Source organism: Thermobia domestica, chromosome 8, assembly GCF_964235325.1.
Source record: "Thermobia domestica chromosome 8, izTheDome1.hap1.1, whole genome shotgun sequence".
NCBI lineage: Eukaryota > Metazoa > Arthropoda > Insecta > Zygentoma > Lepismatidae > Thermobia > Thermobia domestica.
In genome coordinates this window covers 55,971,617-55,997,891 of record NC_137461.1, presented here as the reverse complement: position 1 = coordinate 55,997,891, position 26,275 = coordinate 55,971,617, and the positions used below count along the sequence as shown (strand labels likewise).

General features: G+C 35.9%; 1 protein-coding gene across 1 annotated transcript in view; it reads right to left on the bottom strand.

The window, feature by feature from the left end:
- The window catches only part of LOC145692139 (uncharacterized), a 46,651-nt gene extending 45,121 nt beyond the window's left edge, over positions 1–1,530 (bottom strand). The window contains exon 1 of the mRNA XM_081767439.1: positions 847–1,530. Within this exon, the coding sequence (XP_081623565.1) occupies positions 847–889 (43 nt within the window). The 5' untranslated portion in view covers positions 890–1,530. The remainder of the gene's footprint in view (positions 1–846) is intronic.
- Between the last annotated feature and the right edge of the window lie 24,745 nt (positions 1,531–26,275).

Below are 26,275 nucleotides of genomic sequence, written 5' to 3'. Positions count from 1 at the left end.
TTGATGTTAACGTAAGGCCATTGAGAAGCTACTTAAAAATCTTAAATTGAGAGGTAATGAACACCGCTCTAAAAAGCCAGAAATAACAGCGATATTGGATGATGCTAACCACATGATTCAACTAAAAATGTCATATGGACGGGCCACCACTTCGTGGCCTATAACGAAAGTGTTAACTATGAAGTGGATACTACCATTGGTGTCTAAGATATTATTTTAAGTTACACTTTGGGCTTTTAAAATCAATTAGAAAGGCTTAATTTTAAAAATGATTTTTTTTTTTTTTTTTGATATTACAGTTTTCTTTTCTAGAGAACTGAAACATTCTGTGGAGGGAGTGTGGGAAATCTTAAGTCGAGGTGGGGAAGAGAGGAAAGGAGTGTTAAAAATAATTCTAAGCATGAAACTGTTTGAAGTTTCGGAGCTTACATATTTAAATATCCATAATGATTAAACTTGCAAGATTAGAGATACTTCTAACTACAGTTCACCCATTAGTTACATAAAATACATATTAATTACATATGAATTAATCTAGTTAATTTTCAAACTTCTAACAATAGAGCCAATTTTTTTAACCCCCCAGTAAGTTATTAGTAGGTGAATCCCAAAATATTCAGTGGGGGAATCCCCCAAGGATTTCGCACCCTGAGAGGAGGGTTATTTTTTTTCACAATTTTCTTCTCTTGATAAATGCTTTGTGTATTAAATACTGCAAGTTTCAAAATAAATAAATAAATAAATAATAATAATAATAATAATAATAATAACAATAATAATAATAATAATAATAATAATAATAATAATAATAATAATAATAATAATAATAATAATAATAAGACTTACCTAGTACCAGAGAAAACAGTGATGTTGATTTCATGATGAACATAGGAGCTGAACAGAACGAAGAACCATGTGGCACTAAATTAGAACAGTTCGTTTTCAGTCTCTTGTTATATTATTGACTTCACTGTACATGTTAACACAAAGTCCTTCACTGTTATCACACTCAGAAGTCAAAAAAATATTTTAATTTACTAGATTAATATTCCAACAACAACTACTAATATTTATAAATATTGTTAAAAATTTCAGTTAAATATTTCGTATTATTCATTTAATTCCAGCGCTATAAAATTGATATGCAACGTGGTTTGTGGACTACGGTCCCAGTCCTTGGTCATTCCGAATGTCTCAAGTCTTTAACACGGATCTTTCCTTCATCTTTTGAGTTTCCCTCTTTATACCTTCGCCTTGCTGACATCGCTCGGTCATCGATGACGTCACAGATGCAGTCGGGCGCATTGTTGTTGCTTTTGGGCTCCCGATGACAGAGAGGCATCGTGACCAAAAGGTCAGAGACCTTCCTGAAGAAATATGCAAGCTACCAAAAAACCGTGAGCATTTCAAAAGCAAAAAAAGCGAGATTCTTCTATTACCTGGCCGTGAAATTAAAAATCTGTGAAAAAATATATACGTAGCTACATATATATATACATACATGTATATGGAAAGGTTTGACCTCAACAATGCCTGACAACCCGGAGCTAGCTGGGCACGCGCAAAGGCAGTTGGCGTGAGTGAATCAGGTTCAATTGTTCACGTATTACCTAGAGGTGTGTTGTTGCTTAGATGATTACGTCACGAGCCGTAACATCATTGGTTACCAACTTTAAAAAAGAATTCTCTTTGCGGTTTTGATTGATGGACGGACAATCCGCCTCAAGTTCCATTGTTCTTCTCCAGCAACCTTTGTGCTGGTACGGTGGTGGGACCAGCTCTTTTTGCTTTTCACCAGTCTTCAGTTCAAATCCCGGTGATGGTGAACAGGAGCACGAAAATATAGGATTATGTAAGGCGACAAGAAATCCAATTTTGTAAAAAAAAAAAAAAAAAAAAAAAAAAAAAAAAAAAACATAACTCTCAGTCCTCCATATTCTCTATGGGAAGCAAAATTGTCGTACTTTGTAAATAAACAAGTTATTTTATAAAATACAAAAATTGATAAATAAAATAAAAATTACTAAACATTAGTAAAATTTAAAATGATTGAGCCGAAAAGCAGGAATGCTGGAACTTCTGATGTTTTCTGAAGTGACGTACTACTGCGAAGGAGATTAAGAGCAACATTATTATTATTATTATTATTATTATTATTATTATTATTATTATTATTATTATTATTATTATTATTATTATTATTATTATTATTATTATTATTATTACTCATAATTTGATTTTTAACAGATCAATCACAAGGCAATAGTATATGTCGTACGCATCGCATCTGCAGGACTTCCCCGATTTTAATTTAACTTGGCATGCAGGTAGACCACGACGTACACAGAGGGAGGGTACTGGGCACGGGCGCCGATTTCTCTGTAAATTTGGGGGGGGGGGCATTCAGATGCAGAAGGCATTTATGAGGATTTTAAGACAAATTGCATTCAAATTATGCCAAATGTTGTATGTTCTTAAATAAAATAAGGGACCCACATCAGCTTTGGGGGACCCGGGCCCCCTTGGCCTTCCAGGATCGGCGCCCTTGGTACTGGGGTCCATATCCTCCCTACTGGAATCCTAATTTTTCTGTAAATTTGAACTAATTTTAGGAGTGATTTTACAAATGTTATATAATTTATTCTCATATTAAATTTGGACACCTGCGAAAAGCTTCGGACCTCCGGAATTAAATTTCCTGTGTATGTCCTTGTAGGAGATGTTGATTTGCTTCGTACGCATGCGAAACATTTTCCAATACAGATAATTGGTTCCAGGAGCGTCAGAAATTGCGGAGGGTAAGGGGGCAATTGTCCGCTGAGTTTGAGAAATTTGTATACTACATTATCCAACAACGAAGCAAAATCTGCAATGTCATTGCTGGTTGGTTTCCGAGTTATTGGCCACATGAAATTTGAGGTTTGGATTTTGTAAAATTTTCGCTAAAAATTTTCACTATTTGCTATTTGTAGAGCAAGAATTAAGAAGGATATGAGTTAATTTGAGGTTAGTGTGTACCTGCAGCAAATATTTACTAAAATTAGCCTAATGAGGAACGAGATTCTTTCTGCAATTGGGAATCTCATTGGTAGCTCTTGGTATTATTTAATTTTATAGACTTTCAACGATGCTATAAGCATAAGCATCAGAAGCAGGAGCGAACCCAGAGATTTTTGTTGGGAGAGTTCCAAGTTGGGGCAGGGGCGTCATTTCAGACGTTGCTTGGGGGGGGGGGGCAAGAGCACCACCGACAGAAGACTTTCATGTTTTATACTAGTATATTAGTAGACAATCGATTAAAGTATATGTATTCCTCAAACTATTGGGGGGGGAAATTGTCCCCTCCTGCCCTCCCTAAATGACGCCTCTGAGTTGGGGAGGTGCAATACTACAAGTTTTATGTCTATATACTATTGAACGGGTATTATTCTGCACCCCAAAAGACGATAAGTAATTTCAAAATACTTTCACCTATATTTTCAATATACATACATAATTAGATTGTTTTTACAAGAGAAGAGTACAGATGAAGTGTAAGATCAAATTTTCACATTACATCAATCATTTCTCTCTTAAATAAGTATAATTTTATTGAGAAAGAGTACAAATGTATGTTGAGTTACGAAGTTTTATTTAAGGGGAGGGGGAGTTCGAACTTCCCCTGATGTATCCCTGATCAGAATACTCCTAGAACGGCTATGTCAACCTGTCTGTCTGTCAACTATCAGAGCAAAAGTGACATCGAGAAGCATGTTTTTAAAGGATTCGGTTCAGGTTTTTAAGAATAGGTACACTCATGTCAAAAATTATTGTCGCATGTCTATAAATATGTTGTTGTAGGAATATAATTTGATAACGAATTCGACCGGTATTTCTTATAATGTTAGTATGTGTATAACCGGCAAAGACATGTATGTGGTAAATTTCATATCAAAAGTGCAGTAAAGGAGAACACTAAAGCGAAAATAAAACTTTCTTGTCTATTTAGCAACGTTTTGTTTTACTCATTCTAATTTTCGTATTTATAATTCTTTTCTATGAAATTTACCACAAATATACATTTCCCGATTATACACACAGTATCAGTATTAAAAGTACCCTGCAAAATCATTATCAAATTATATTCTTACAAGAATACAGTTATAGATATGCGACAATCATTTTGGACATGAGTGTACATCTCACCCTCAACCCTCTATTCAAATCCCGAAAGTGATAGAAATTAACCAATTCCGGTTTCCACATTGATCGGCATAGAGCAAAAATGGTAACAGATAACAACAAGCTGTTTTCTCGAATCGTATCAAGAAAAGACACTCAACCATCTCTTTACTAAAAACAGAAGTGGTAATAATTTAATACTACTCTCGGTTTCACTGTGGGCTTTCCTAGACCAAAAACCGTAAGAAGTGGCAATAGGCGAATATTCTTTTAATCGATTGAGTGTCCTAACAATAATTTGTACCTACTTCGCTAACCCTTTATACAGTGGCGGCGATTGGACGTTAAAAGTGGGGGGGCAATACATGATCTGAATATTTGTATATCAGTGTTAGTTTTACTGGTTGTTTCTAACACTTTGTTTGACAAAAGGTTGTATAACTAATAGGATACTATCTTTTCTGTTAAAATACCGTACATCGTATTTTATATTTTATTAAGTAAATTGACAAAAGCAACACAAGTAGGTACTCTTAAACAACGAAGATGTAAGAAGAGATGTGATTCCTTGCTTATGAACGTCTTAAAATTCTGTCTGGAAAATTATGTGATCAGATTACCGGTAGCTATTTAATAACAAATTTGCAAAACAACTAAAAAGAAAGGATAATATTAATCATAGTAATAAATAATGAGGCTTGTTTTGAAAAAGTTACATTGAAACGGGATTAATGAACAACTTTTATTTTTAATTCCACACATGCTTCTAAACGTATGTTATTACTCTTAGAAAGACAGTAAATACTACAAGCACATGTACAAAATTTAAAGTACTTTTGCAGCTTCCCGAAACATGTTAAAATGAAATTAAAAGCTTTCAGTTTTACGTGCCACTGTTACGCCGGCTAGGCTAATTAAGAGGGTGATAATGAAAAATGATTGCAACGGTGGAGTGAAGAAAGGGGGAGAACGTTCATTTGGCTTGAGCGGAGATCGAACCAAGGATCTCCCGCACCAGATGAACGCTCTACCACTGAGCCACGAAGGCCCTTCCCAAATATGTTCGTTGCCATTAGGTGCAGTTTTTGCTGTCTTGGAATAGATCAAAACACAGCAATACTTAGAATCACTCCACATTCCAGTTATACAAAATAATCCTAAAATCTAGAATTATGTTGAATTCACTAAATTTAATTGTATATACACTCGTACACCCCTAAACGCATTACTTCACTCGTATATTACACTGCAAAACAGTGGAAAAGGTACAAGTTGTTTCTTATTACTCTCTTTTTGATCAATATTCCTTAAGATTAGAAAGAAGTAAAGACATTTTAGAAACTGTCAATTTTTGTGCAATTAAAGAATAACTTTATGAAAGACTTTTTTTTTCTTTTGTAAAATGTTCTCTCAATTAGTTTCAAAGCGCATGACTAATATATCGAACCGACTAACATATTAAGAAGAAATGAAAGTACTCTGGAATTGAGCTCCAATAGATTAATTTTTGGGCCATTTTCCGTGGCAATCACAACGCAATTCTTGTAGCTTTCTTAACTCCACGGAAAGACAATCAATACCGGTACCAAATTTCACATAAGTAAATCCCCACGCTAAGCGGGTTTGCATATCCAGGCTCCTAACTATGAAAATATTTACGATCACTCCAACCCCAATCATTTCACAGATTCAACCTGTTGTATAAAAGTTATTAGGACATAAAATTGAATGTAATTTATACGAAAAACCCTTTTATGCATTGCAACACCTGTAACGTCCAAATATTCACCACAAACTTATAGTTGTATCGACATAAACAAACAAACAAAATAAAAAAAAGTGTGGAGCAGGAAACCACTTTACACAAAAATCAAAAGAGGTTATTGAAGGCATACGAACTGGCCGAGCGGTTTGGGTGACTAGTCTGTCAATCAGAAGTTTATGTGTTCAAACCCTGTAGAAAATATTCGTTTTGTTTTTTTTTTTCTTAAAAGTGTGTTCCTATTTTCATCAGAGGACTGAGAACATTTCTTTGAATAAATCTTTGGAAACTACTTTTCTCTCAAATTCGATTAGAAGCGAACATTATATGAATTGCAAATCTAACATCCACAGCTGAGAACAAAATATTAAGTATGTTCAATATGTCATTATTATCATTTGATTTGTAGTGAAAAACTAATTATAAGCATTGACAATTTCAGAAGACTCTCCCCCGGTAATGGTCAAGATATGAATGAGAAAAAACTGATAAAACATTATTAGTCCATTTGAGCATGATCGAAGATAACTTATGGCCACGAAGGGGAAATTTATGTCGACAGGATCTCAAATTCTCCGACAGGTCATGCCCTGAAATCTTCACTGTTTGAAAGGTATCCTTAACAAATAGAATATTATATTTATTTCTCCTTCTACGTTTTGAAATGGAAAAATCATAATTTTAAATAGAATTATAATACGATAAGCATAAAGATTTATACAACTAATGAAGTAAATATCCTTGTGTAAGTTATCGATTTCTATTCGGATTAAAACTCGAATATTCGTTTGCATCACATTTTAAAATAAATCCTCTCTATATATAGTTCCTACTGGAAAGCATGTTTAACTCCAATTACTTAATCAATATTTTTAATAATATATTTTTATTGTAATACTCTTACTATTCAATGTTGTATGCACTTAATTTCCCAAAGCAAAACCTCACAAATGTATAATTGACTAGTAAATATTATCAAATAAATTATCATTTAGTTTACGTAAACATTGCATCGCCTGATTTGAAACTTCGTATTTTAAATAATAATAATAATAATAATAATAATAATAATAATAATAATAATAATAATAATAATAATAATAATAATAATAATAATAATAATAATAATAATAGTAGTAGTAGTAGTAGTAGTAGTAGTAGTAGTAGTAGTAAAATCATAGCCATATCTTTATCAGAATTTCAGGCTTAGTCAATAAATGAATTCAACATAGTCTCTATTCGAAGCTCTATTTAATCGAATCAGATAGAAATACGAAGAGGAACTTCGAGAACAGGTAAAAAAAAATGTTACTTTGGTGGGTTTGAAAGTAACTTTTAAGAGGTTTTTTTTTTTTTTTTTTTTTTTTTTTTACAATTACAGACAAATGCCTTGGACACTATTTTCTTTTCTTTAAGTTAACTGATTCACCGAACGTATCTGACATATGAGTAACTTGTCTCTATTTTCTACTCGGTTATACACGTTTTACAATCTTTTCCATTAACCTTGAACGACAAGAACACGAACACAAAAACATCCACGTAGGTATGACAGTTAAAATTCCTAACTTCCCCCACGGGGAATCGAACCCGGAACCACATACACCTGAGGCACACGTGCTAGCCACTAGACCAGCGGGAAGAACAAATAAAATGTATTTTGTAGTGTCTGAAGTTTATAGCTATTTCACCCTGTTGTAGTATGTTTATTGATTTTTTAATGTTTACCGTATTCGTTACTTTGAGGAATGATATATATTATTGATATAGGTTTTATTACATATTCGGCCATAAATATTATATAAATTATCAGAATTATTCATGATCTTCCATGGAAATTCACTGGTGCATGCGCAGTAGAAACAGAAGAACACAATTTTCTGATGTTGGTCAGAACGCAAATTTCTAACAGGCTGTCTGAATTCCTTGGTGGAAAGCAGTAGTTCCCAACCTAGGGACCTGCAGCTTCCTCCTGAGTAAGCATGAAGAGCGAGTAAGGTGGCGAAAGCTACTGGCATAAAAGAATTGTGCAATAAGTAAATAAAGCACTACTTATTATGACTTTCAAATTCAGCTTGACAATTTTATAATTGCCGTTTTACAAAAACATCATATTGCACTAGAAGGGTATGCAAACGTTTTGCTGGAAATAAATATAAATTCCTGGGATGATTATTATTATTATTATTATTATTATTATTATTATTATTATTATTATTATTATTATTATTATTATTATTATTGGTCTCCTACTTCTTGGCCAAGATGTGAAATATTCACTACCTTCTTCATACCGCTAAATCAATTTCTTCACTGTTTTCTCGTCACAGCTCATACCCCTAGCTATCTGAATGGCAATTTGTCTAATTGTTGCTCGACCTATGATTTTCCCTCGCATAGTAACAGATAGTTTTCTACAGCTTTTAGAGCGAGGTATTTTGACAACCTGTAGAAATTTGCATTGTGATTCGTATTAGCAATGACAGTAAAGTGGATATTTCTGTTCCTACTGTGCATCATCAGTATCATTATATCAGAAGTATTCCGCCATTACCAGCGGGTCACTTACCGCAGCTGAGAAGCTGCCATGCTCCACGATCTTCTGTTAACCTCTCCATCTTCACATACGATTTTTCTGTTTTGATATCGCCAATAGCCTAATTCTGTTTCTATATAGTCTAATTCGTCCTCTCCCTCTCTTCCCTGCCACCATACCCCTCAAAATACTATTTCCTCCATCCTAAAGGCTCTTTTCGCCATTTCTATCCTTGCTTTTATTTCACGTTCGCATGTCAAATCATCACTAGTAATAGTACTCAGATATCGAAAACTAATCACTTGTTGTTTTTTCCCGCTCCTACTTCTATATTTCACACCGATCGCTTCGTTTCAATCACCATGGATTTTGTCTTTCTAACATTTATTTTCATCCCATATTCTTCACAAGCCTTTCTCAAGTTTTCTACATCTTATTAATTTTCTTTTTAGATTCTACAACAACAACCATATCAACCCCAAACCGTATACACCTCACCATTCTATCTTCTACGGAAATTCCATCTTCATTATGTAGACTCGTTTTCGTTATCTCTTCTAAATAGTTATTAAATAAAATATAATCGGCGGAATATAGCCCTATAATCTCTGTTGAACTCATCTTCCAATTACACTGTCTGTCTACTGCGCATGCACCAGTGAATTTCCATGGAAAATCATGAATAATTCTGATAATTTATATAATATTTATGGCCGAATATGTAATAAAACCTATATCAATAATATATATCATTCCTCAAAGTAACGAATACGGTAAACATTAAAAAATCAATAAACATACTACAACAGGGTGAAATAGCTATAAACTTCAGACACTACAAAATACATTTTATTTGTTCTTCCCGCTGGTCTAGTGGCTAGCACGTGTGCCTCAGGTGTATGTGGTCCCGGGTTCGATTCCCCGTGGGGGAGGTTAGGAGTTTTAACTGTCATACCTATGTGGATGTTTTTGTGTTCGTGTTCTTGTCGTTCAAGGTTAATGGAAAAGATTGTAAAACGTGTATAACCGAGTAGAATATAGAGACAAGTTACTCATATGTCAGATACGTTCGGTGAATCAGTTAACTTAAAGAAAAGAAAAAACTGTCCAAGGCATTTGTCTGCAATTTGCCAAAAAAAAAAAAAACTAACTCTTAAAAGTTACATCCAAACCCACCAAAGTAACATTTTTCTTTTATCTGTTCTCGAAGTTCCTCTTCGTATTTCTATCTGATTCGATTAAATAGAGCTTCGAATAGAGACTATGTTGAATTCATTTATTGACTAAGCCTGAAATTCTGATAAAGATATGGCTATGATTTTACTACTACTACTACTACTATTATTATTATTATTATTATTATTATTATTATTATTATTATTATTATTATTATTATTATTATTATTATTTAAAATACGAAGTTTCAAATCAGGCGATGCAATGTTTACGTAAACTAAATGATAATTTATTTGATAATATTTACTAGTCAATTATACATTTGTGAGGTTTTGCTTTGGGAAATTAAGTGCATACAACATTGAATAGTAAGAGTATTACAATAAAAATATATTATTAAAAATATTGATTAAGTAATTGGAGTTAAACATGCTTTCCAGTAGGAACTATATATAGAGAGGATTTATTTTAAAGTGTGATGCAAACGAATATTCGAGTTTTAATCCGAATAGAAATCGATAACTTACACAAGGATATTTACTTCATTAGTTGTATAAATCTTTATGCTTATCGTATTATAATTCTATTTAAAATTATGATTTTTCCATTTCAAAACGTAGAAGGAGAAATAAATATAATATTCTATTTGTTAAGGAAACCTTTCAAACAATGATAATTTCAGGTCATGACCCGTCGGAGAATTTGAGACCCTGTCGACATAAATTTCCCCTTCGTGGCCATAAGTTATTTTCGATCATGCTCAAAGTAGACTAATAATGTTTTATCAGTTTTTTCTCATTCATATCTTGACCATTACCGGGGAGAATCTTCTGAAATTGTCAATGCTTATAATTACTTTTTAATTACAAATCAAATGATAATAATGACATATTGAACATACTTAATATTTTGTTCTCAGCTGTGGATGTTAGATTAGCAATTCATATAATGTTCGCTTCTAATCGAATTTGAGAGAAAAGTAGTTTCCAAAGATTTATTCAAAGAAATGTTCTGTCCTCTGATGAAAATAGGAACACACTTTTAAGAAAAAAACAAAACGAATATTTTCTACAGGGTTTGAACACATAAACTTCTGAGTGACAGACTAGTCACCCAAACCGCTCGACCAGTTCGTATGTCTTCAGTGACCTCTTTTGACTTTTGTGTTGTAAAGTGGTTTCCTGCTCCACACTTTTTTGTTTTGTTTATGTCGATACAACTATAAGTTTGTGGTGAATATTTGGACGTTACAGATCTTGCAATGCATAAAAGGGTTTTTCGTATAAATTACATTCAATTTTATGTCCTAATAACTTTTATACAACAGGTTGAATCTGTGAAATGATTGGGGTTGGAGTGATCGTAAATATTTTCATAGTTAGGAGCCTGGATATGCAAACCCGCTCAGCGTGGGGATTTACTTCTGTGAAATTTGGTACATACTAACGTAACAGCAAATATTATATGGCATATTTTTTTCTATGAACCAGTAATACATACAATAATTTTACATTTCCATATGAAACTAGATATATACATTAATGGGTCACTTCAAAAAAGTGGGGGGGCAACTGCCCCCCTTTGCCCCCCCTAATCGCCGCCCATGCCTCTATACAAACTGGAAGGTTTAGAAATTAACCATCGCTTGTTTCAACGTTCCTCGCCATAGAGCAAAACGGTAAGGGATATGGAGGAGCGGTATTTTGAAATCGATTCAGCGTGAACATTAGGTTCTGCCTTTATTACCTCCCTTAGTCGAAACGAAACTGGTAGAAATCAACCATTTCCAATTTCAGTGTTATTCGTCATGGAACATAAACGACAATAAATGTGAAGAAACGGTTTTTTCAAATTGAATCTGCGTCCCAAGAGTAGATTTTATTTTCACCTTTATCCTTCTCCTAAAATTGAAAGTGATAGAAATTTACTACTAGTTCCGGCCCCAATATTGATCTCCATATAGCATAGACGGTAAGAGATAACAAAAGACGATTTTCTGGATTCGATCCAGTGTCCCTAAAGTAGGTTCCATTTACTCTGTCAACATTCTAATCATATCGAAAGTGGTATTAACAATTTCCGGTTTCAACGTCAATCGGCTATGGTGCAAAAACTGTAAGAGATCGCAAAAGGGCCTTTTTTTTTTAAAAAAAAAAATGTTATTTTCGAACACCCTGTATGTTGCCTATTCTGATATTTCTTCTAAATGGAGTGAGCGAGGTCACGAGAGAGGCCTGTACTTCTTTACCCGGACATTCAACTATTATAATACCTACTGTATGTCTTTCCTTCTGAACTAAAACAACAACGTACAGACTCCAACAACCGTGACCTCCAAAGCAGAACAGGCCAATTACACAATCACGCGGAGGGCGAATGCAGTTGTGTAAATACCTTCATTTATAAATTGCGTGTTGCTATAAGATTTGACAGTACTTTGGAAAAATTATAGTATTGAATATCATATTATTTTGTTATATGGACTGGCAAAAGTTATATTAGCGTAGGTCACTTTTTCAAAATGAAAGAGTTAGACAGAAACAAGATCTAGATGAGTCAATCTGCTACAGAAAACGTGAAATCATAGCTTCTTTCAACTACCAACATATGACAGTAGCAATTATGGTGAAATACAGTAGCTGTTTTATTCCCGAATTTATTACGATGCCTTTTCCGTTCATTCCTGGGAAACAAAGAAAAAGTGCCTTAGACCACTGCAATTTTAACCCTTCCAATATTGCTCGTTCGTGATCAAATGCCTACTCCTAGTCTGTTTAATGTGTGTCGTTCCGGCTTTGATCACCGCTGGGTGTGAAAAGCCTTGAATGAAAACGTGAGAGTTGCTTTGAATTTCTTTCTAAACAGTTGGTCATTTCTCATGCAGCCTTGGCAGTGAAAAGAACAAACTTCAATCAATCAATTAATCACTCTTTTGTTGGTAATTTGGAAAGTGCAGAGATTTCTTTCGTTGCTTATCTATGGTTAGTATTCTAATCTGTGATGCAAAAGAACCGGGTCCCATTAGTCCTGCATCATTAAACTGTAGATTAACATTTCATTACATCCTTAGGCCTGAAACAGGACGTTACTATGATTCGATATACAAATTCCAAGATCTTATTTATTTATACAGGGTGTTTACAAACAACACCGACAACATTTGGGAGGTGATTGCTGACACCAAGATAAGACAAAAAGCATAGACCATCCTGGGTGTAGAAATCTGTAAAATACTATAGCATCTACCGTACTCGGGTAACACTTCACTTAAAAACTGATATGTGCGCTATCCAAAAATACCTTTTTCAGAATCCTGCGATACTCACGCAACAATTTTTATAGAGGAAGTTTGGTTACAGGCCAGGGCCGACGCTAGTAGTTTTGCCGCCCCTTTAATCCGCAAACCTTATTTTGACAGAAGACGTTCAAGTGTCACGGAAAAGTAAGGTGCCCATTTAAAAACAATGTGTGAAATAGAAAAGTATATATATATATATATATATATATATATATATATATATATATATATATTATATGTATACAAGGGCGGATCTAAGGGGGGCTACGGGGCTATAGCCCCCCCCTTGACGCTCAGGTTTACACTGGATAAAATGGGCTTCAATTCAGCTTTACATTGGATAAAACGGCAAATTATGGTTTATCCCCTCCCTTGATCATATCCTGGATCCGCCACTGTATATATATATATATATATATATATATATATATATATATATATATAGAATCAACTATCTCTTTCACAAGGAGACTTACGGAAGTGTCACTCACCGATCTGAATGAAACTTTGCATACTTGTAGAACATTGGAAAATATTCGACACGTATCTTTTTTTTTTTTATTTTGTTGTTGTTGTTTCGGCAATGGTGAAAATTTAAGGGTGGAAACCACCCTTTGAACGTTAGGGCTGGTCTCTAAGTATAGACCAAAAACAATCATTTAATTTAGAAGAAAACATACTGCCACTCTCTTCAGTTTTTACTTTATATTCCCATTTCTGCAGAGCCATCTACACCTAGATCTTCCTGATGGCCCTTTTCCGATTAGATTTACAGTTAAAACTTTGAAAGCATTCATACTTTCTTCCATTCTAGCTACATGACCTGCCCATCTGAACCTCTTGGACTTGATGACCTTAACCTTTGGTAAGAAATTATTGTTACCAATCGACAAAAATGGAAATAAAAGTGAGGTAAGGCAAACAGGGCACATATTTTTATAGGTATCATCCCAACATTTACTTAGTGTTAGTGTTGCCCGCGAGACGAGAAATAAGTTTTTCTTCTCTCGTCACGTAAATTGTGTAGAAGTCTCGTCTCGTCTCGATTTTCGAAGAATTCTTTCTCGTCTCGATTCTCGAAGACTTCTTTCTCGTCTTGTCTAGTTTCTCGAACATTTGTTATCGTCTTATCTAGATTCTCGAAGAATTCCTTCTCGTCTTGTCTAAATTCTTGAGGACATCTTTCTCTTCTTGTCTAGATTCTCGAAGGATTCTTTCTCGTCTTGTCTAGATTCCCGAAGAATTCCTTCTCATCTCGTCTAGATTCTCGAGGACTTCTTTCTAGTCTTGTCTAGATAGTCGAAGAATTCCTTCTAGTCTCATCTAGATTCTCGAAGAACTCTTTCTCGTCCCGTCTCAATTCTCGAAGGATTCTTTCTCGTTTTATCTAGATTATCGAAGAACTCTTTCTCATCTTGTCTCGATTCTCGAAGGCTTCTTTCCCATCTTGTCTAGATTCTCGAACATTCGTTTCTCGTCTCGTCTAGATTCTCGAAGAATTCCTCCTCGTCTCGTCTTTATTCTCGAGGACTTCTTTCTCGTCTTGTCTAGATTCTCGAAAAATTCCTTCTAGTCTCGTCTAGATTCTCGAGTACTTGTTTCTCGTCTTGTATATATTCTCAAACACTTGTTTCTCGTCTTGTCTAGATTCTCGAAGAACTCTTTCTCGTCTCGTCTCAATTTTCGAAGGATTCTTTCTCGTCTTATCTAGATTGTCGAGGGATTCTTTCTCTTCTTGTGTAGATTCTCAAACACTTGTTTCTTGTCTTGTCTAGATTCTCAAACACTTGTTTCTCGTCTTATCTAGATTCTGGAAGAGTTCCCTCTAGTCTCGTCTAGATTCTCGAAGAACTCTTTCTCGTCTCGTCTAAATTCTCGAAGAACTCTTTCTCGTCTCGTCTAAATTCTCGAAGGCTTCTTTCTCGTCTTGTTTAGATTCTCGAGGAATTCCTTCTCGCCTTGTCTAGATTCTGGAAGAATTCCTTCTCATCTCGTTTAGATTCTCGAAGATCGTTTTCTCGTCTCGTCTCGATTCTATGAAGGATTCTTTCTCGTATCGTCTTGATTCTACGAAGGATTCTTTCTCGTCTCGCCTCGATTGACGAAGGATTGTTTCTCGTCTCGATTTTTAAAGAATTCTTTCCCGCCTGGTCTAGATTCTTGGATTATTCTTTCTTGTCTCGTCTCGATTCTAAATATTTTTTTGTTGTCTTGATTCTCGAAGTATTCTTTCTCGTCTAGATTCCCAAATGATTCATTCTGGTCTCGATTTCAAAAGGATTTTTTTAGTCCCGATTTTAAACGGATTCTTTCTCGTGTCGTCTATATTTTAGATGGATTCCTTCTCATATCATCTTGATTCCGGAGGAATTCTTTCTCGTCACGTCTAGGTTATCGAAGAATTCTCTCTCATCTGGTATCGATTCCTGAAAAAAAATTCTCGTCTCGTCTAGATTCTCGAAGTTTTTTTCTCGTCTCGTCTCAATTCCAGGTTGGTAGCTAGTAGGAGGGCCTGAGACAATCATATTATAGTTCATTTTGTAGCCTATCGTGAAAATTTTAGGGCCCAGTAAAAATTTAACGGGGTGCTCTCTAGACCCACGTAGATACGGGACTGCTTGACTCTCGAAAGATTTTTTCTCGACCCGTCTAGATACTAGATAGAATTCTTTGTCGTTTAGTTTAGATTCTCGACAAAAGATATTCTATTGTAGTCTCAATATTTTCACGTTTCGTATTGTATAATATACAAAATTTATATCCTGATTTTTTTCTTATGTTCACCTACAAGTTATCAGAATTCTTCTGCTTCAAGATAGGTCCACGAAGAATGTGATATAAGAACATTTAAACCATATTTATAAATATAAAGATAACCAAGCATGTTATGTCGCTTTTCCACCCACCACCTTCGAACATCGATATGTCACTTAAGACGTAGCTGGAAGATCAAAAATAGTTCCCACCAGCATCGAAGACCTTCTGCCAACGTTCTGGAAGGCCATGGATTCCATAGCGGTAGAACTTCGTGGGCTGTGAAGTGAAGAAGGTATTACGTGCATGTTGCAGTTCTACTAGCGATTTGAATGGGCGTCCTCTAAGGGGATTGTCCAAGGAATGTCCAAGGATAATCGGACGGTACAATGTCCGAGGAGTATGGCGGATGCAATAGTGTTTCCCATTCAAGGCGGAAAATGGTGTTCCGGGTCATCCTAGTCACATCGGGCTTAGCGTTTTCCTTTAACAGGTGGTCTCCTTTGCGATTCCGAAGTGTTGGCTCCAGAGTTTTGAGGTTTTCTTGAACATGGCTCAACTACTGACAGTATACAGTTGCATCGATGCTCTGACCAGATGGTAACAGTTCCCGATTCACGATGCCGCGAGCAGTCCGCCAAACACACAGGAGGACCTTCTTGTGGCGCAGTGCTGATTTCGGCTGTTTTGGAACCGATTCATGGAATGTTAACCAATAATAACTGAGCCATGGAGCTTCGTACAGGACTCACTTCTCATCACGTATCAACACCGTATCCAAAATGGCTCCTTCCTCAGACGAGACAAGACAGAAACACAGGTCTCTGCTTGCGTTGCCTTCTGGTTCGGAGTAAAATCAAGTGGGACCCATCGACCGAACTTGTAATGCTTTCCAAGTTGATGGAGGTATTGAAGAATTGTTTCTCTACACACTGAATTGTAGTTCCAGTCACCACTGTTCGTCTCAATTGCTGGCTTAAGATCTTCATTTTACATGCGTTGTTTTTCCGGCACGTGGTGCGTCTTCGAGTGTTTCGTCACCGTCCTTAAACTTGTTAAACCACCTCTGCACTGTCCGCGTAGTCACGACACCCTCCCCCAAAGGCCTGGCATATCTTCCGCCCCGCTGCAGCGGCGTTTGACCCCAGTTTGAAATCGGACAAAATACACTTCCTTATGACGTTCTGTGGAGGCCCCTTGTTCACGGTGCTCTCTCCTTATACAAGCTCACGGTGTAACTGAACTGTCACAACTAGGCAGTATGTTGGATATACCCACACCAACAACTGACCTTCACCTTATCTCCATTCGCATTCAACTCAGAGTGTGAGGGCCAATGGAACACGACTTATACAAAAAGCGAAAGTACTTTCTGGGTTACCTTTGTATATTATTGAAGTATATTGTGTAACGACTTCCGTATATTTAAACATTGATAAATGCTGTTCATTATGTTTGTATTACATCTTTAATTGAATTTCGTTCATGAACACTGGATATATGGATGGACCTGCATATAATGCACAAATAATTAGAGTTAATATATGTGGATTTATTATGCACCTTTATTTTCAGTCTTCAGGGTTTTAATGAACTACACCGACAAGCTGTAAGAGGTGCTTCCTCACATCAAAATAAGAGAAAAAGTTCATATGGATCTATGGCGAAAAGTGTATAGTCTCAGAGCTAGGGCTGTCCAAAAACGCGAAAAAGCTAAATTTCAACAGACCTTATTTCGAATTCCAGAAACTATGGATGGTGGTCCTTATCAGTGTAAAAGAGGCCACGCATACACAATCCAAAAGTGCATATTACGTCAATTTTCAATAGGTGTACAGGGTATTCCCTACAGAGTGTAATTCTCACATATACTCTCAATAGAGTTGTCAGATATATCGTGATTTCAAGGAGGATCCAAAGTAGACAGAAGGTAAGCCTTCACAACAATGGACATCCAATGCTTCGGAGGGAAGTTGGAAGTGTTAGTAACCGGCAACTTCATGTTTTCTTGTGTTCGGAGTAACGCGTGATGCGATGTATTTAGTCACGGTATATTTCACGTTTTCTTCACTTATAAGCGTGAAAGAAAACATTGCAGCATCAAGAAACCACATATAAGAGGCAAGAGTACACAGCAGTGAACTCGGAACTCACACACCACAACTGTCAAGATAACCTTCGACCTTCGACCTTCTCTGCAGCATGCGTTCTCCCGAGAACGAGAGACCGTGCTGTTGACGATCTTTAACACTTCCGATCGCGCTAACACTTCCTAGATCTTTAACACTTCCTAGGTCAACTGCTATCAAGGTTTATTGTTTGCCTACTTTGGACCAATCATAAAATCAGAGCATATTTCAAAATTCGGTTGATCGCATGTCTGGGAATTTCACCCCGCATGGAATACTCTGTGCACCCATTGAACATTAGTGAAATATGCATTTTTGGATTGCGTATGCGTGACTTCCTTTACGCTGATAAGGATCACCATCCACAATTTCTCGAATTCGAAACAGGCCACTTAAAGTTCGGGATATTGGACAGCCCTAGCTCTGAAACTATGCACTTTTTCCCACAGGTCCATATGAATTTTTTTTCTTATTTTGATGTAAGGAATCACCTCTTACAGTTTGTAGGTATAGTTCATTAACACCCTGTATATTAGTCACGTCATATGGCTAAATGTTAATTTCGTATGCATGGATGCTGATTTGATTTTTGGGATAAATTCTCTATAGTTGAATGTAGAATTGAAATCTATGTTATTTGCAAGGATTCTGGCTTACCAAAACTTCTTTGCAATTCTGTCTGTGTGTCATTGCATCTGTCCGTCCGGGTGACAAAATATCTCGAGAAGTACTTGACTGATCAGGGTGTTTTCGCCAGAATGTAGAAACCTAGACTGTTTATGGAGATGATATACAAACCGAAAGTGGAAGGAATCAACCATTTCCAATTTCAGTGTTGATCACTAAAGAGTAAAAACAGACAGGTTTTCTGTAATCAACTAAGGTTCTCAATAGTACGTACAATTCATTTCCATTGTCAACTCTTTACTAAAACCGGAACTGACAGAAATCCGTTACAACTTCCGGATTTCATATCGATCTTCATAAAGCAGAAACGATAAAAGATGGTGAGAAGCTGTTTCTTGGAATCGATTAAGCGCTCTAAGAATAAGTACCATGTTTGCTTTTTGAGTATGCCTATTCGAGAATGCGTTTCCGATTAGTGACCCACGCCACCTAGGTGGCTAGTCGGTAATTTTATTTTCTCCAGAGTTATAAATCATACTGTGAGCCAGTCAGGATTTTCAGGCATTGCTACCACACTCTTATTCTCATTCATGCGAATCACGAGAAATACCCTAGCGTGTTACATATTTTTTTCTGTGATTATCTAATTTTTCGGAATTTCCTTGTACTTTTGTGAATTTTCTTTTGTTATACAGGCACAGACTTTATAAAAAAGCAGAATCCCAATACTCTGCACAAAACATCTTCCAAGCAGCTGTTTCTTGCTAATATCCCTTAGCCTGGCAACATGTCTTTCCTTTTATTTTCCCTTCCTTTAGACGTGTTTTACTGATTCCGAAACAGCAGGCGGTCTGTTGTTCCGAAACGCACCAAATACGCTCGAGCCAACATATTCTACGCGTTTCTATTTGCTTTCGCGTTTGCAACGCATTCTGATTAGCCATACACCTTTAAATACATGGTCAGCGTATTCCAAGCGTATGCATGAACCATAAAAACGCATTCTGAACGCATCGAATAGCCGTGTACTTAAGAATATGTTCAAACCGGAAGTAACAGAAATCAATCACTTCCGTTTTTAGCGTTGACCGCTATAAAGTAATAATGGTAGCTAATAGATAACGAGAAGTGGTTTTCTGCAATTATTGAAATGTCCCAAGAATATATTCCAACTTCATTCATAATTCTCTAATAAAACTTGTAGTATAAAGTACTATCATTTCCTGTTTCAATATTTGAGAAAATACCACGTCATAAATAGAAAATCATAGTGTGATGTACACGTGACACTCTACTTGTTTGTATATAGAGTTAACTAATTTGTATTCTGAGCAATGCTGACCTCAGAGAACGCAAGTTCATAACTTTGGTATAAGTTTGAATTTGACTTGAATTTTCTGTATTTCCAGTAATACTTAACTAGAAGTGATTGGAAAATGTACAGGGTGGCCAGAAAGTCCCTTTGCACCTATACTTGTTTCATCCCTACATTAATAATACTTGCAATTATTTGTCCAAATCGTCCGTATATGCACCTCTATTATCCCTCCACACCTTGATACTTAACCTAAGTATATCCTCCTACTCATCCGCTTTAGCAGCTACGGCGTCACAAACTGAAAGCTTCAAGCACGCTTGCTCACAGAGCATCATTGTTCACATACCGCTTCTTCCTGTCGTGTGATTTGATGATACCGCATATCGCATTGCCTAATGTAATATCCGGACTTCGAGGCAGCCAAGGATAAGGGTCTGGTGAATTTGGCGCCCCACGTCCTATCCACCGGTCAGAAAAAGTGCGTTCAGGCGTTCATTTACCAGAAAGCGAAAAGTGGGCATAAGCTCCACCGTGTTGTTGATGGCCAGATTCTGCAGCTGTGAAAGTTACCAGTCATTCAACATCTCCAGATACGTAACCAGAATCACAGAATCCTCAAAGAAGTACGGACCAAAGATGTCTTGTTCAGTCATTCCAGCCGAAGCATGATGTGTGAAGGATTGTTCTCAATTCCCGATCGGAATTTGAATGCATTACATTGGTTCGAATTGAATTGATTTTAAGTTTAGCGTCCCTATCAGCAACGAGGCTATATGATTCCTGGACCTACTGATTAACGTGAAATCCAAACCACTTGAGCTCCTGCCAGGAATCGAACTCGGGTCTCCCACGCGAAAGGCACTTGCCTAACCGCTTAGCCACGAAGGAACTCACGGTGGTTCGAATTGCACTTTAAACTATAGGTCCACGTCTCATGTAGTCTAGGTGCTGAAGAAGGCGCTCAACTTTAACCCAAGCGACCAAATCTCGTCTACTCCTTTACCAAGTTTTGTAAGATCGGACGAATTTTATCAATGGTTATTATATACACAGTTTTTGCGATTTTATTTATTTATTTTAATGTAATGAAGAATCGTAAGGAAAAAATCGGAGATGTCAAGGGAAGAAATTCTGAATTCCTGGAAAGAGTTTCTTCCACGTACTAAGTATCTTCTGAAATTATAATACTGATTACAGCACGCAGTAAACTCCCAATTTTAAACTGCAATCTTTATTCAATCTAAAGGTTGAGTATGAAGGTAAGATTTAATCACGAACTTGTTCATTTCTTGTAGCTTTGACAGAGGCCAGAAGAAACATTTTGCGCGCATATAATTACTTCGTTAGATAGCCTGTCATTATAAGAGGGCAGCTACAAAAGAAACAGTTATGCAAAAGTAGGTTATAAAAGGTTGCACATTTCCTGTAGTTCCGTGGTGTGCGAGATTTCATATGCAAATTGCATCATTGTATATGTATCTATACGAGTAAAGAACCTCGTGACGTCAGCATTAGAGAAGAGTGACGTGTGTAAATAAATACATCAGAGTAAATCATTATGGTCATATTGTATACCGCAGGACACGGATCAACCTATTTCGTTGGTACATAGTAATGATTTGCGTACACGAGTTTTTCTTCTTACAAGAAGAATATTGCGTTCTTCAGAAATGGGTGGAACTTCGTTTTAACAAAATAATAATGACCTTACGTGACGCGTAGAATTGCCAAACTCTAATGCATTATATATCTCATCATCCTGATCTGGTTTATTTTTCTTTCTTTTCTTTTCTTTTTTCTTTCTCGTTTCTGAGATTTCAAAATATCTGCCTAGAAAGTGAAATGTATTTATTTATTTAAATACTTATTTTGATATTTACATCCGTGAAGAATTATAGATGTGGAACATTTTTAGTTTTTCATCGAAGTGCTCTTACGAAGACACATCCGATTGGACATTATTACATAATTTTTTTTTTTTTTTAACAAATTCATATCTATGAAAAACAATATATTTTTATCGTGGAGTTCATAGTCAATATGCACGTCTTATTGAATGTGCGAAAGGTTCAATGCCAGATGCCTGTGATCCGGCAGGAACAGTTTTTTTACTGTTGACCCTACCCAGCACCCTACGGGGTAGCTACGTACTTTGTCCCTAGACAATATTAGTTGTTCAGAAACAATCAAATAATGTAAGAATCAGGCCTACACCCAAAAATTTTTGTTGGGAGGGGTCCGAGGTATCGGGGAAGGGACCAATAATACAAGCCACTACGTCTATGTAGCATTGAATGGATATTATTCTGGACCCAATAATAATAATAACAATAATAATAATAATAATAATAATAATAATAATAATAATAATAATAATAATAATAATAATAATAATAATAATAATAATAATAATAATAATAATAAAATCGTAGATGATTGTCCTCTCATTAGAGAAAGCACCTATTAGTCTGTCTGTCTGAGCCTACTGCCCGAAGCGGAACCACTAAGCAAATTAAGCGGGGGGAGGTTTGCCAGTTTCTTTCCCTTTAATTGTGAAAGTGATATAGCATGTGAAACTTGGGTCCAGTTTCACGATGTAAGGACACAATTCGAATTCCACGTTAAGATGTAGGTTCACTTTTCACATAGCCTCGGTGCTGAAAGGGACGTTAAACTCGAAACTAAATTTTTAATAAAAAGTTGAAAAAACAAGTTAAATTAAATTTACTTCTTATTGTGTTTTATTTTTAGTTTCAAATTATTTTATGTTAAGTTAATCTATATGTTTACAATGAATCCTCTATTTGGTTCAGTTCAAGTGAGTAAGTGAAATCAGATCAGTTCAACTGGGTAAGTGAAATCAGTTGTTTGGCTACTGAAATCAAAACTAAATAGGTTACAGAAAAATGTATTATGCTACTTTTTCGACCGAGCGTTCCCACCGGGAATCGAACTCGGGACATTGTGCTAGATTTCCAAAAAATGACAACATAAGGAACGTACATGAACGCTTCATTTAGGTGATCAATATACTACATATATAGAGATTTGATATTAACATTATAGAAATAAAATTATTTTAATAGGTTAAGGTCAAAGTTGCATGTAGCTGATTCGTCAATCAATCAGTAATGCAAATGAAAAGTTTCAGTTTTATGATCCACTTTTTTGTCCTGTAGGCGGATGATTAACGAACGTGGGTAATTACGAAAGGAATTTGTGGAATGATAATGTAGAAGGAAACGGACAAACCTCAAAAAACTAATAGATACAATGTTGTTCAGCATAAACTCACATAGCAAGGGTCGAACCAGTAATCGCTAGCACCAAAGGTGAGCGCTCTACCACTGAATTACCATTCGCCGCTTACCAATCAAGCCTTATGAGAAACTACTGTAGAAAATGATGGGAGGGTTTAGTTGTTTGTATTATGCATATATGTAGCGAACCTTAAGTTGGCCACCTTTTTTAGTTGATCTCATTCCTATGACAGTGATGCCCACCCCCTCAATTGTCTATCCGTAGGTGTTCTTCCATGAAAAAAAATCTTTTCGATTTTTACACCCCCTCAAACATATTTATATAGATTTTTAACCCCCCCAAATATTTCAATGACGCAGTTTGCGTCATAGCCCCCCTGTGTGCGCACCCCTGCCTATGATATTTTTCCAGATGTTACTGCGTACTATTTACTCTGTAAGCTGACCACTTTTCTAACTCGAAAGAGATTTATGTGGAACTAAGAAAGGATTAATAAAGACCGTGCTTATTACCGTAATGATGTTTCATGTTATCTTACAAGGACATATGTATTCATTACAATTATTTATAAATTTAAGAAAAATTGAAGGAATATATTGTGAGGTTTTTTTTTCTGGAATCCTCTTACGTTTTCCTCAATTCTGTTTTCGAGGAACCAAACCGTGTAAGCTAATGAAACGAAGAGCTAATTATTTTAGTCCAAGGTTAACCAGAAATTCTTGGGCAATCTAATAGACTCTGATGAATGTATAACATTTCAAAATCCCGGAACTACATCACTTACAGCTGTCATCAAACGAATACGTAATATGTCAACAAATAAACTTCAGTCTTAACATCACAGAAGGAAAGACCTGGTTTACAGTATAAACTAGTAGCGCTATACAGTTTAGAAGCGAGAAAAGAATATTTTTTAAAGGATATTAGTTAGCAGTGTTCCAATTTGCATATAGCTGTATACGCCTATGTCTAAGTAGGGATTTAATTTATTCTTTTTAGTCTTGATTGACTTGAATCTTAATCAGTAGAAAGAGTTCCGTAGCTGCTATATTTTCAAAAACTTCGACTTAGCCAAATCGCTAACGCTCTTGTTTTCGGTACGCGTGGTCCCGAGTTCAAATCTCGATGGGAGTTTAGATTGAAAGCCAATGTGTTATATTCGAGCAGTCTAAGACGGTAAGCTGAGGCAAAGCTATTGAAAGTTCGAGTCACTCTGAACAGTACAGGCACACTTTTAACTGTAGTCGAGGAGGTTTCTTTATTTGTGCGTGTGTATGTTTGTGTTCTTTTTTTTTATGTAAACTAAAAAGGAAGATTGAACATTTCCATGGAATTCAATGCAATGATACATACTAAACAAGCTTTCCTTGCCATCTACAGGCACGTTTCCGAAATTAAACTAGCTTCATACTATTCTGTGGTCTGATCTCAACCCATTCCACCTTATAACTGAATTTCACCGGAAGTGGAGCTTATTATATATAGGATGGTAACAAACTATTTGAACAAGCTTCGGGAGCTGATTCCCGACACCGAAACCAGCAGAAAAGTCCTTTGGAACTTTGGTCAGTAAGGGATAGTTTCGGCGATAGGTGCCGAAAGCGTGGGAAAATGAACTTCAAAGGGTTGTAATTCAAAAAGAACGCAACGTAGAGACAACATGACACTCGAAGTCATACCTGCTCGATTGAAAAATGTATGTCTGAAACATGACTTCAAGTGTCATGTTCTAAACCGCACTATCTACGTTGCGTTGGTTTTGAATTACAACCCTCTGAAGTTTATTTTTATCACGCTTTCGGCACCTTATATCGCCGAAACTATCCCTCACTGACCAAAGTTCCACAGGACTTTTTACGCTGGATTCGGTGTCGGGACGAATGTTCGTGGTTCGAAACCCGTCTCGGAAGTATCAGATTTTTTAAATTCTTAATTCTTCAGTTCTCAAGATCTTTCTCTGCCTTCGTAATCATCTGATGCTCTAAAAAGAGTTCTCCACCTTAATTCGACAACTGCCTAATGTGATCCTCGCAGTTCGAAACCTTCCCTTCTTCTGTTTAACAAAATCACAATTTTCGTCATGATATGAATGCTGTCCGATCATTTTTCCCCAATTCTAAATCTGTGTATATAAATCATCCCTCTCTGTCTCCATACTTGAATATATATATATATATATATATATATATATATATATATATATATATATATATATATATATATATATATATATATATATATATATATATATATCTTCCTCTCTCTCTCAATGTCTGCCCAGGAACTCATATGGCTTAAGATCAAACCTTCGACTCTTGAAACCAAATGTAACCTCTCTAGCAATGTGCTATCGTAACTCTATAGGTTTTTTCCTAAAAGCAGTGTCTTTTAGATTTTATTCGGAGGAGGGGGGGGGGAGATTCTTCGCCTACATAAGATTTTCACTTTTTTGTTAGTGTATTACTATACATTTGATCAACAATACGTATTTATGAAGCTCAAGGAAGGTGGAATCTATGGAATCCCTTCTGTCCTGCCCAAATGACCCCCTCTGGAACATTTGCTTGCAATTACTGAAAAGAAATGAAATGAATCATTAAGTAACACTCGTTTCTGTCCGTAGATATTTTAGAGCTCTGTGCGTGCATTACAGACTTTAGGAAGCACAAAACCTACTGCAATTTCCATAGATTTCTTAGGGAGCATCTTAGTAGCTTGCAGTCTTTAAAGAAGGGAAAGAATGAAACTAAAGATCTTTATTAAGCTCTGGGAACATTGTGGGACTTTTTTTTGTTTAATTTAGGCTCTTAAAAATATTTAAAAACAAACGAATGGAAAAGACTGTTTTAAAGCTATAACGTTGTAAAATTGATTCCTGTTTCTTTTTCAGCTGAATGGAAAGAGTGTACTACGTCACACTCACTGCTTCAGACAAGGAGAGGTGGAGGAGGGGGAGGAGTAGTGTTGTAAAAAAACGGTTTTTTTTCTGTGAAGTTTTTTTTCAATAAAAAACATCGTTCTTTTTCATGTTTTTTTTCAAAAGTCTGTTTTTTTTCTGGCAACTATTATTTATTGATTTATGTGGCAGATTATTGAAATAATCAACAGAACTTGAGTCGAAGCCCTCGTAACTTACAAATCATTTGTTTCTTTGTATCTATACGAGCAAAATTGTGCGATTATTCCTTTCGGCCCCAGGTCATTTTTGGCGTTTTCCTACATTTTCAGTTAGTGACTCATTGCTCAAAAACTG